Below are 12646 nucleotides of genomic sequence, written 5' to 3'. Positions count from 1 at the left end.
TTGAGGTGAAGGTGCATTACTTCTATAATTTCTTAAATCAATTAATTATTTTTGGTCAGTTTTTAAATACCAAGAGCTGTCACAGATATTATGCTGAATGAAAATGCATTTCCACATTGTGTCTCAAATTGGACTATCACATGGGGTGAAAGTATGGGTTATTATAAATTCAAACAAAAAAAGAACACAACCATCCACGAAATAAACAAGAAAACTGGTTCTGTAGTTTGACCAGTCACACATCTGTCCATTGGAAATAAAAGGTTGCAATTTAATCAAGCACACAGCATTTCACAGGGTATGAACTTAATCAACAACTTAAGCTGCAACAGGTTTCATTGTTGCCTGTACTATCCATATCCTGTTCCATGTGGCAGATAACAGAAAACCCATATATGGACTGAAATGACCAGCTCCATGTCAGAGTCCATCCATTATAGAATGATGAGGTCAGACCAGGAAATTTGTGAGACAAACCTAGGGTGGCATGTGGCACAGTGGTTAGCACTGGGACTGCAGCACTGAGCACTGAGGACCTGGGTTCGAATCCCAGCCCTGGGTCACTGTCCCTGTGGAATTTGCACATTCTCCCCATGTCTGCGTGGGTTTCAACCCCACAACCCAAGGATGTGCAGGTTAAGTGGATTGGCCATGCTAAATTGCCTATTAATTGAAAAAATAAATAAATAAATGAGTATTCAAAATTTTTTTTTTTTTAAATGTGCTCAAATCCTAATATGACAATGTGTGGAGCAGAAGTCAGTAAATCTGGTTATTTGCGACCAGCACTAGGGGGACAAAAACAAATCCTTGGCACAGTGGTGAGCACTGCTGCCTCACAGCTGCAGGGACCGGATTAGATTCCAGCTTTTAGTCCACACTGTCTGGTCCACACCGTCTGTGTGGAGCTTGCACTTTCTCCTCATGTACTGCATGAGTTTCCTTTTTACACAAAATACGCAGTAAAGAAACAGACTAATTGCTCCACCAAGCTCATGCTGGTCTTTATGCTCCACTCGAACCTCATCTAATCCTTTCCAAGTTTATCACTATAACTCTCTATTCCCTTCTCCTCCATATGCCTATCTAGTTTACCCTTAAATGCATCTATAAATACTAACCACTTCAATAACTCCCTGTGGTAAACTTCCAAATGCTCACCACTTTCTCGGTAACAAGGTTTTTTCAAGGCGATTTCCTCACCCCGCAACCCCACCCCCAGCTGACAACAACTAGTTCTTTAAAGAAGGCTTGAACAGCAGCCACCTAGAGTAAAACCCCTCCTCCGACCACCTTTTGGCGTGCTTAATCTTTTCCAGATGCAGGAATTCCGACAAATGCCCCAACCATGCCAAAGCCTGAGGCAGCACAGATGCCCTCCATCTGCGCAAGACTCGCCTCCAGACTATTAGAGAGGCGAAGGCCAAGACATCGGCATTCTTCATCTCCTGCAGTCCCCGCAAGTCCAGCACTCCAAAGATTGCCACCAATGGCCATGGCTCCACACCAATTCCCCAAATCGCCGACGTTGTTCCGAAGAAGGAAACCCAGAATGTAAAAAGCTTAGGGCAAGACCAAAACATATGACAGTGGTTCGCCGGCCCTCTCAAATAATGCTCACATCTATCTTCTGCACCTAGGAAGAATCTACACATACGTGCCCTGGTCATGTGTGCCCTAACCATCATTGTAAACTGCAAACTCAACCTTGCACACGAGGAGGTGAAATTGACCCTATGCAGAACCTCGCTCTACTCCGCCTCCTCCAAAACAAAACCAAACTCTTCCTCCCATTTTCCCTTGACTTACTCCAGCAAAGCCTTCTCCATCACCTTTGTCTGCTCATACATGTCTGCTATCCTCCCTTCTCCTATCTAGTCAAGAGATAGCAACGTATTCGGAAGTGATGCCGGCAACGGAGGGAACAAAGAGAGTTACTTATGCACAAAGTTTTGCACCTGCAAATAGCTAAAAACATTCCCTTCCGGGAGTTGGTACTTATCCACCAACTCAGCAGACGTACCCTCCAGGAACAAGTCCCGAAACCTCTTAACCCCCTCCCCCTCCCAGATCTTGCATGTCGATCCATCCCAGCTGGTACAAACCTATGGTTCCCACAGACCAGTGCCAGTAGCAACACAGAACCTAAAGTGCTGTCGGAACTGATTCGATTTGATTAGAAAGGCTATTACCACTGAACTCAAAGGGAGCCAAACTGAAGGGAACGGAAGAGTAGCAGTAACAAGTGCCCTCAAGTTTGAACCTATACAAGAAGCATCCTCCATCTGCTCCAAACTGACCCCGGATCCTTAAACTACCCCCGCACTTTCTCAGTGTTTGCTGCCCAGTAATAATACGTCAAATTAGGTAATGCCAGACTTCCGGTTGCGGTGATGCAGAGCTAAGCCACACGTTCGGCAGCTCCCGTTATTAAAGGACTTTCGGGCCTGTTTTAGGGCCCCAAACGGCGCTGTTTCGATGATTCCCGGTGGGGGAAGGCATTTGGAGGAACATTCCCCAAAATTTATGGTGCGCCCCCGGAATGGGGCAAAGGAAAAGGCTGCAGCAGCTCCCCAGAAAAAGTGGGGGAAGGAGGACAAAATGGCAGCCGGCGGAGCACCCGAGGATTGGTGGAAGTGGGCGCAGGATCAGCAAGCTGCTTTTCTGCGCTGTTTTGCGGAGCTGAAGGCCGAGTTGCTGGACTCCTTGAATGCGACTACCAACAAGCTGCTCGAGATCCAGACAGTCCAGGAGGCGGCCATTCAAGAGTTGCAGCGGCAGGCCGCTGATCGGGAGGAGGAGGCCGTGGTCCTCTTGGGGAAGGTGGAGATGCACGAGGCACTTCACACAAAGTGGCAAGACTGCTTGGAGGAGCTGGACTTTCGCACGAGGCAAAATAATTTGAGGATCCTGGGCCTGGCGGAGGGGCTGGAGGGGTCGGATCTTCCGTCCTATGTGGCCACGATGCTGAATTTGTTGATAGGGACGGGGTCCTACCATTTGCCCCTGGAGCTTGAGGGAGCCCACAGAGTGCTGGCCAGGAGGCCCAAGACGAATGAACCCCCGCGGGCGGTGCTGGTGCGGTTCCATCGGTTCAGTGACCGGGAGTGTGCGCTGCGCTGTGCCAAGAAGGAGAGGAGCAGCAAGTGGGAGAACTCGGTAGTGCGAATCTACCAGGACTGGAGTGCGGAGGTGGCTAAGCGGCGGGCCGGGCTTAACCGGACGAAGGCGGTGCTGCATGCCAAGCAGGTAAAATTTGGAATGCTGCAGCCTGCGCGTCTGTGAGTAACATATAAGGACCGGCACTACTACTTCGAGTCCCCGGAGGAGGCGTGGGCCTTTGTACAGGCGGAGAAGTTGGACTCGAACTAGGGTCTGGGGGCTGCGGGGTCCTGTGTACTACGGTCGTTGCTGTTTTTGCTGTTGCTGTTTATGTAATTTTGACATGTGTTTTTTATGCTGGTTCTTGCTCTGTTTCCGGGTGGTTCTGTTGGGTATGGTTTTGTGTTATGTGGGGAATGTTTGGGGTTTGTTTTTTTTCTTCTGTACGGGGCTGGGGGATGGGGTGGAGCTGGAGTTTGGGAGCTGCGTCAGAAAGGTGGGGTGGGGCAGCGTGAAAGCGCGGGCTTTCCTCTGGTTTCCTGCGCTGCGGGGCAGGAGGGGTGGAGCTGGCGGTGGGGGCGTGGCCTCTACTGGTTTCTCCCCGGCGCTGAAGCGGTGCCAAGGAGGTGTGGCAGGAGTGGGGGATGACCCCATGTCGGGAGGGGCCGGGTTTTGGCGGGAGTTGCCGGGGTCAGCAGAAGTCAGCTGACTCACGGAAGTACCATGGAGGGTGCGTCGCGGCTAGGAGGGGTCCTAGCCTTGGGATGGGGAAAACACTGGGTTGCTGCTGGAATGGCCAGGAAGGAGCTGGTGTGGGCCGGGGGGGTAGAGGAGCGGCGGTATCGTCATGGGGAACGGGTCGGGCGGGGTGTGCTGGCCTGGGGCAAGCAGTCGATGAACTATGGTTAGTCGGCGGGGGAGGGGGGCGGGGTGCCCTCTGATCCGGCTGATCACCTGGAACGTGAGGGGGCTGAATGGGCCGGTTAAGCGGGCTCGGGTATTTTCTCATTTGAAGGGGTTGAAGGCGGACGTGGCTATGCTCCAGGAGAACCACTTGAAGGTGGCGGACCATGTGCATAGGGTTTACTCCCGACTAGATTTTTTCGTCCTGAGCAGGGGATTGATCCCGAGGGTGCAGGATGCCGAGTATTCGGCCATAGCAATTTCAGACCATGCTCCGCACTGGGTCGATCTGGAGATGGGGGAGACGCGGGACCAGCGCCCGCTGTGGCGTCTGGACGTGGGGTTGCTGGCTGATGAGGTGTGTAGGAGGGTCCGGGGAAGTATTGAGGGGTATCTTGAGACCAACGACACGGGGGAGGTCCGGGTGGGGATGGTCTGGGAGGCTCTGAAAGCAGTGATCCGGGGGGAGCTGATTTCCATCCGGGCCCATAGGGAAAGGAGGGAGAGGAGGGAGAGATTGGTGGGGGAGCTCCTGGATGTGGATAGGAGGTACGCGGAGGCTCCGGAGGAGGAATTGCTGGGGGAACGGCGTAGCTTGCAGGCCAAGTTCGACTTGCTGACCACCAGAAAGGAGGAGACAGTGGAGGAAGGCGCAGTTTATGAGTATGGGGAGAAGGCGAGCAGGATGCTGGCGCATCAGCATCAGGTGAGTTGGAGGAGCTAGTCAGGGGGATTGGTCAAATGCAGTCAGGAACGGCGCCGGGGCCGGATGGGTTCCCGGTGGAATTTTATAAAAAGTATGCTTACCTGGTGGGCCCCCTGTTGGTGCGAGCCTTCAATGAGGCATGGGAGGGGGGGGCTTTGACCCCGACGATGTCACGGGCGCTGATTTCTTTGATCCTGAAGCGGGATAAGGACCCCTTAGAGTTTGGATCATACAGGCCAATCTCACTCCTCAATGTTGACGCTAAGTTGCTGGTGAAGATCCTGGCCACCAGGATAGAGGACTGTGTGCCAGGGGTGATACACGAGGATCAGACAGGATTTGTCAAGGGAAGACAGCTTAACACGAATGTGCGGAGATTGTTAAATGTTATTATGATGCCGGCGGTGGAGGGGGAGACGGAGATAGTGGTGGCGCTGGATGCAGAGAAGGCGTTTGATAGAGTTGAGTGGGGGTACCTGTGGGAGGTACTGGAGCGGTTTGGATTTGAGGAGGGGTTCATCAAATGGGTGAGGTTGCTCTATGAGGACCCGATGGCGAGTGTAGTTACTAATGGAAGGAGATCAGAGTACTTCAGGCTCTACCGTGGGACCAGGCAGGGTTGCCCCCTGTCCCCCTTGCTTTTTGCACTGGCGATTGAACCTCTGGCTTTGGCGTTGAGGGAGTCGGGGAGGTGGAGGGGTCTGGTGCGGGGTGGGGAGGAACATCGGGTATCATTGTATGCGGACGACCTGCTGCTGTTTGTGGCGGACCCAGAGGGGGGAATGCCGGGGGTGATGGAGCTGTTGGCTGAGTTTGGGAGATTTTCGGGCTATATGCTGAATCTGGGCAAGAGCGAGGTATTTGTAGTGTACCGGGGTGATCAGGAGGAGGGAATTGGGAGGCTCCCGTTTAAGAGGACAGTGAAGAGTTTTAGATACCTGGGGGTGCAGGTGGCCAGGAGTTGGGAGACTCTCCACAAGCTTAATTTTACCAGGCTTGTGGAGCAGATGGAGGAGGAATTTAAAAGGTGGGACATGGTGCCGCTATCGCTGGCGGGTAGAGTGCAGTCCGTCAAAATGACTGTGCTCCCGAGGTTCTTGTTCCTTTTTCAGTGTTTGCCCATCTTTATCCCTAGGGCCTTTTTTAGGAGGGTGACTAGCTGTATCATGAGCTTTGTTTGGGCGCATGGGACCCCGAGGATGAAGAGGGTCTTCTTGGAGCGGGGTAGATATGGTAGGGGACTGGCGCTACCCAATCTCTCGGGGTATTATTAGGCGGCCAATGTGTTGATGGTGCGCAAGTGGGTGGTGGAGGGGGAGGGTGCAGCATGGAAACGGTTGGAGATGGCGTCCTGTGGAGGCACAAGCCTGGGGGCCCTGGTAACGGCGCCGTTGCCGCTCCCTCCTACGAGGTATACCACGAGTCCGGTGGTGGCGGCTACCCTCAAGATTTGGGGGCAGTGGAGGCGACATGTGGGGGGGGGGGGGGGGGGGGGGGAGAAAGAGGTGGGGGGCTCGATGGAGGCTCCGCTAAGGGGCAACCATCGGTTCGTCCCGGGGAACATTGATGGGGGGTTCCAGGGTTGGCACAGAGCGGGTATCAGACAGCTGAGAAATTTGGGCTCCCCTCGGGGAACATGTTCAGGTAACTGCAGGTAAAGGCGTTTGCTAGGCGGCAGGTGGAGGGATTCCCTTTGCATCCCGCGAGGGGGGTGAGGGACAGGGTGCTTTCGGGAGTCTGGGTCGGGGATGGGAAGATATCTGATATCTAAAAGGTAATGCAGGAGGTGGAGGAGGCGTCAGTAGAGGAGCTAAAGGCTAGGTGCGAGGGGGAACTGGGGGAGCAGATCGAGGATGGGACATGGGCGGATGCCCTGGAGAGGGTTAACTCTTCTTCCTCATGTGCGCGGCTTAGCCTCATCCAATTCAAGGTGCTGCACCGGGCCCACGTGTCTGGGACTAGGATGAGTAGGTTCTTTGGGGGCGAAGACAGGTGTGTCAGGTGTTCGGGGAGTCCAGCGAACCATGCCCATATGTTCTGGGCATGCCCGGCACTGGAGGAGTTCTGGAAGGGGGTGGCAAGGACGGTGTCAAGGGTGCTAGGATCCAGGGTAAAGCCAGGCTGGGGACTCGCGATTTTTGGGGTTGCGGTGGAGCCGGGAGTGCAGGAGGCGAGAGAGGCCGGTGTTTTGTGTCCCTAGTAGCCCGGCGGAGGATCTTGCTACAGTGGAAGGATGCGAGACCCCGAAGCGTGGAGACCTGGATCAATGACATGGCGGGATTTATTAAGCTGGAGAAGGTCAAATTCGCCCCGAGAGGATCGGTACAAGGGTTCTTTAGGCGGTGGCAACCTTTCCTCGACTTTCTGGCTCAGCGATAGAGTACTGGGTCAGCAGCAGCAGCAACCCGGGGGGGGAGGGGGGAAAAAGGGGTGGGGGGCATTGACTATGTTTATTTAATTCTAATTTATTTTTAAGTTATCTTGTTGTTTACTGGGTTTGGGGAGGTGGGGGGGGGGGGGGGGTGTGATACATGCGTTGCTACGGTCTTGGGGGTGTTATACTTATGTTGTTTTATTGTTGCTTGATATTGTTTGTTGTTATATTTTCTGTAAAAAATGTCCATAAAAATTATTTTAAAAATAAAAAAATTAGGTAATGCCAACCTCCTCCTCCCCCCACCGCCCCCCGGACTTTCTACCCTCTGCAAGAAAGCCCTTCGAACCCAGGGGATCTTACCCACCCAAACCAAAGTCAAAATTCATTTGTTGACCCTACAAAGGAAATATTTAGGAAGAAAGACTTAGAGACATTGAAACACAAAACAAGAACCTCAGAAGAATATTCATCTTAAACATCTGAACATTTCCCGTCAAAGACAACAGGTGGACACCCCACCTCTTCAAGTTCACCCTCACTCCCTCTAACAGACTGACAACGTTCAACTTATGTAACGTGGCTCAGTCACGAGCCACACAAATGTACCTAAAAGAAGTCCTGGCAAGCTAAAACGGTAGCTCTCTTCCCAGAACGATTCACTGAAAATGCTTCATTCTTCCCACGTTGAGTCTTTATCCTGAAAAGGGTCTAACTAACAAAGTGTCCCCCCCTTCCTCCCCCATAATTAACTGATGCAAATCAAGGCCCTTAGTGTCCAAAAAGTGAGGTGGGCTTAATGGGTTGAATGGCTTCCTTCTGCACTGTAGGGATTCTATCTGTGTACCAAGTTCTGTTCAAAACCGTCCATTGGCTTTTTATATATTTTGTTTACAAACAGACAGACTAAGAAACAGGGTGAAAATAAGACCGCTGCCCACCTTCAGTGGCAGAGGTAAAAATCCAACTAAAATACTGATCAAAATCTTGCACAAGGTGGGGACTGATCATGTGTTCTAAGGCCAGAATTCAGTTGCAAACTGGTTTTACAAGATAAAAAAAGTTCTGATTACCAAGATCTGAACTGGCCTGATTAATAATAATCCACTCTGTCATGTAGGAAAGACTGTGGCCGGAATTTTCTGGCTGTTGGGATTCTCTGTTCCCACCGGCAGCGCAGCCCATGGCAGGGGTGGCTTTAATGGGAAATCCCATTGGCAAGCTGTGGGAGGAGAGAATCCTGCCACCAACGAATGGCCCGCCACTGAGAAATAGGCGGCTAGGGCATCGGAGAATCCAGCCCTTGTAATTGGAGGATATGAAAATAAGGATGAGAATTTTAAAATCAAGACGTTGCACAACTTGGAGTCAATGTAGGTCAGCAAGCATGGGGGAGTGCATGGGGGTGGGGGAGAGGAAACAGGTGAACAGGAATTGGTGCAAGTTACTATGGAAGTAGAGTTTCAGGTTGCCTAAGCTTACGAAGCGTAGCATGTGGGAAAACAACCAGAACAGTCGAGTCCAGAAGTAACAAAAGCATAGATGAGAATCTGAGCAGCAGATAGAGCTGATGTTGTATTTTAGGGTAAAGGTGAAGGTAGACCGTGTTAGAGGTGGAAGTAATGATGCAGGCAAACGATCGGATACTGATAGCAGGGTCAAACATAACACCAAGGTTCTGAACAGTCTGGTCCAGACCTCAACAGTTGCCAAAGAGAGGTACAGAGGTGCGAGCTATGATGGCTTCAGTCTTACAAATATTTAATTGGAAAAAATGTGCATATGCATACTGGAGGTCGCACAAGCAGTCTGACAATTCACCAATATTAGGAAATGTTAGTAGAACTGGGTGTCATCTGAATGCATGAAAAACCAATGCTGTCTTTTAGGATGATGTCACCTAGGGACATCATGCAGATGAGAAATAGCAGGGCCAAGAGACTAATGAAAAAATCAGAGTCTTAAGCAACAACCTTCACTGTAACTAGCATTGCAACAATTTCAGCCCTGGTGGAATTCACTTCTTTCCACTTCGGCATCCTCCAAATTGTATTATGGCCAAATAAATAGAATTAGTTTGGAGGATCCCAAATGAAATGATCTTGACATATTCAGCTACATTTCTAGTGGAGTATGAAGCACTGGCATTAAGATATGGTGTGGGTGTTGCTTAAAGTTCTGCTTTATATTTATGCAGTAGCATGGCTTTTCATCCCAGTTCAGAAGCATGCCAATTTAGTCCATCCCAGCACCAAAATTAATTTTTAGGATATGCCAGACATACGTCCCTGGTCAAATAACCTCATTTTGATTACCTAATTGGGCTGAAAACAGTGTGGGGTTCAGGTAGAGCAGGGAAGTTGGGAGAGAAATTACTGTTACAAGGGCAGTGATATTTATGTATCTAATCTCAAAGTGTATTTGTAAATACTTTAAAACATATATTAATCTTACACCTTCAGCAAATGCAGCCTGTTCATAAGTTTCCAAATCCACCAATGATTAGGGGACAAGAAAAAATTAAGAGAGCTATCCTTTAATGGCAAAGAGTCTTTGACAATGATTCATCCAGACTTGAAACATTAGCTCCTTCTCTCTCCACAGATCCTCTCAGACCTGCTGAGATATCCAGTATTTTCTGCTTTTGTTTCTTTTATTGAGGCTTATTTGAAACAACTGATCTAACTTATTGTCTGAACTGCTAATATGTTTATGTACAGGAGATTAACCAATGTTTGTAATATAAGTGGAAAAAGCAGCTATGCAGATGAATATATGAGTTGTAAATGACAAAAGTTGCTGAATTTTGGTTGAACCAAAAAGGTCAAGTAAAGAAATAAAACAGTTCTCCCTCCCGAATATGAATTCCTCACAGATAAACGCAAGTGCCAACTCAATTGGAGTGTATATTAAGTAAATTGATAGATATGTCATCTGGTTGTATATGGCCAGCCATGTGAGAAGAGATGGTTGGATGGCAATTAAAAGGTTAGAAGTGAAAATAAGATTCTGGTACTCCAGTTATCCTTTGTTGTTTACAAAATACTTAAACTGCCAGGCAAAAGGCACCATATGCTACACTACAGTCAAGAAATTCAGAAACTCGGTTGGCAGGAAATAGTTCTGGCCATTACTTTTTCTCCCAACTCCAAATGCTTCTCTGAAAATTTGGATTGATGCCGTGTTTTGCTAATCTCCTATGAAAATTTCCTACAAAACCATTGGTGGAGAATTTCTGTACTCTTATGGTTTCATATTTGCCTTGATAATTAACTATAATTATTGGTGGTATACTATTATAGGAATATCTAATCCTCAAAAAGAATTATTTGGTGCAAGCCACTTCCTCAAAATCAACTGAGAAAAATTTCAGAAATCAAATCCACAACATGGGAGATGTACCGCTGCAGATTGATTTCTTAATGGCTGCAATAATGTACTGAGGTAAAATTCTTTATGAAAATAATCATATGACAAAACAACTATGACAGGCAAATAATACCATTGTATTTTTCGTTGTCTTACCTAAACTTATGGTATACAGTAAGAGTAGTGGACTTCAAAAGGATGCTCAAATAAATGAATATGTTATTTGCCACAGATAAAAAGATGTATTCCTAATCTTTCCTTCATGCAGAAGATAAAGCTCAAATTCGTAAAAACATTTGGTCATTGCTGCTGGAACATATATTCTTGACATCCTGTAACTAATAGGTAATGTCCACAAAAGGAAAGTTTTGATTTTAGTAAGTTTGATCGGAAATGTTCCACATAGCCACCATCAGCCATGTTTCTTGGCCTTTACTTTAATCCTTGAAGTACTGAAAGGATAGCAAGGTTTCAAAGCTATTCACCAGCTACAAAAATAATTCTGAAAATTTCCAATGATTTCTATTATAAATTGAAACTAGAGTGCCACACAATGTTTCATAAAAGCTATAACCATTGTAACATTTCAAGTTTTGCTGAAGAACCATTGGGTCAGCAATACAATATAATGATTATTTACCTGATAATATATGCTGCTGGTAACTGTATGATGATGGTACCCCACCAACAGGAACTGGTCCCCGCTGATTACCTGAACTAAGCTCGTCGTCATCTTCCCCAAAGTGATGTACCTTTTCATAAGCTTCAAGGTAACTGGAATAAATCAAGTTATTATCAATGAGCAGCAGCAGACAGCATGATTATTAGCAAGGTTGGATATTGAGCTACAAAACAAAGCAATAGACTTTTCAATTATAAAATCAATGTTCTCTTTTGCTGTCAATATTGCATTTTTGTATTAATCTGGAATTAGTGAATGAGTACTTCATTGTTTACTGCACATTATTCTCCTTTGGTATTGAGCAAACAAAGATTTTACAAGTATATAACACAAAGCTAAATAAAGCATGATTCTCAGGAGAATTGGTATCATAAGTCTCTTGCTCTGAAAGCACCAGTGTTGGAATACAAGTATTATAGACATTTCAAAACTATTGATAATCACAGAATCGTTGCAGCACAAGAGGTCAATCAAGCCATCTTGATTAGCTCTCCAAATGAGCAATTCACTTTGTGCCAACACCCCATCCTCTCCCCATAACCCTGTGCATGCTTCCTTTTCAGATAACAGTTGAAGTTCCCTTTGAATGCTTCAATTAAACCTGCTTCCCCCACATTGTCAGAAACTTTAGAATGTTCCATATAGCATTTATTCTATTTAACCCCATACAAAATTGTTGGATTCTGTCCTTTATGTCTGTCCTATAGTTATATTAATTTAACACAATCTTACAAGTTAAAAGTTGGAAGTTTAAAGGAATACCTCAAGAGAATCATTCTAGCTGTCACAACTAAATTTCTTTTAAAAGCTTAATAGGCTGCAAGGGAAATCAATGAAATCTAAGCATTATTTACTGTGATGAAAGAAAGGAACTGAGAGTCCTCGTGAGAGTAGGAAACCTGCTTCATTGATTCTTTAATTCTTGCCAGGCTTGGAAAATTACCAAAAAAGCAGATGTGGTTTCCTCACACATGCACTGAAGGAGAGCCAAGATTGCAGTCCTCTATGCAAATTTGCAATTCAGCAGTGAACATACTTTACCCCACCAACCTGTAGCATTTAAAAAAGCTAAGCACAGCACAAAAGAGAAGCATCAGAGTTTTATTTTCCCACCTGCAAAACTCTATTACCATGTCTGAAGCTGATCTGAAACTAAATATCAATGCAAGTGTTTTTGGGTGTTAAGTATTTGGATAGGAATGCCTCTGTTCACGTGCGTTCATCATTGCCAACTATGGACATCTTCCAGCACATAATATTTACTTTCCATACTGATTTATAACAAAGTTACTTAGAGTCTTTTCTCAGGCACAGGGGACCATTCATCTCAAGAATGTGCTAAAGTGGTTCCTTTAAATTGACTTTGTTGTACTATTTCAGTAAATGCAGTTGCCCCAGTCACAGGCAACATTATTTCCATCTATTTGGAATCATATATTATAGGTTAACATGTAGGATATTATTGATCTTGAACTTCCAACAGGATCTGCAATTCAACAGTAGCTAAGGG

At 47.2% G+C, this 12646-nt stretch overlaps 1 protein-coding gene across 2 annotated transcripts in view; it reads right to left on the bottom strand.

The window, feature by feature from the left end:
* The window catches only part of arid2 (AT rich interactive domain 2 (ARID, RFX-like)), a 168572-nt gene that overhangs the window by 90492 nt on the left and 65434 nt on the right, over positions 1-12646 (bottom strand). For both annotated transcript variants that reach the window (XM_038781389.1, XM_038781388.1), the window contains exon 4: positions 11095-11228. In XM_038781389.1, the coding sequence (XP_038637317.1) occupies positions 11095-11228 (134 nt within the window). The remainder of the gene's footprint in view (positions 1-11094; positions 11229-12646) is intronic.

The sequence above is a fragment of the Scyliorhinus canicula genome, chromosome 20 (assembly GCF_902713615.1).
Source record: "Scyliorhinus canicula chromosome 20, sScyCan1.1, whole genome shotgun sequence".
Lineage (NCBI taxonomy): Eukaryota > Metazoa > Chordata > Chondrichthyes > Carcharhiniformes > Scyliorhinidae > Scyliorhinus > Scyliorhinus canicula.
Note: the sequence above shows the minus strand (reverse complement) of the source record. Positions and strands in the feature narration are given on the sequence as shown.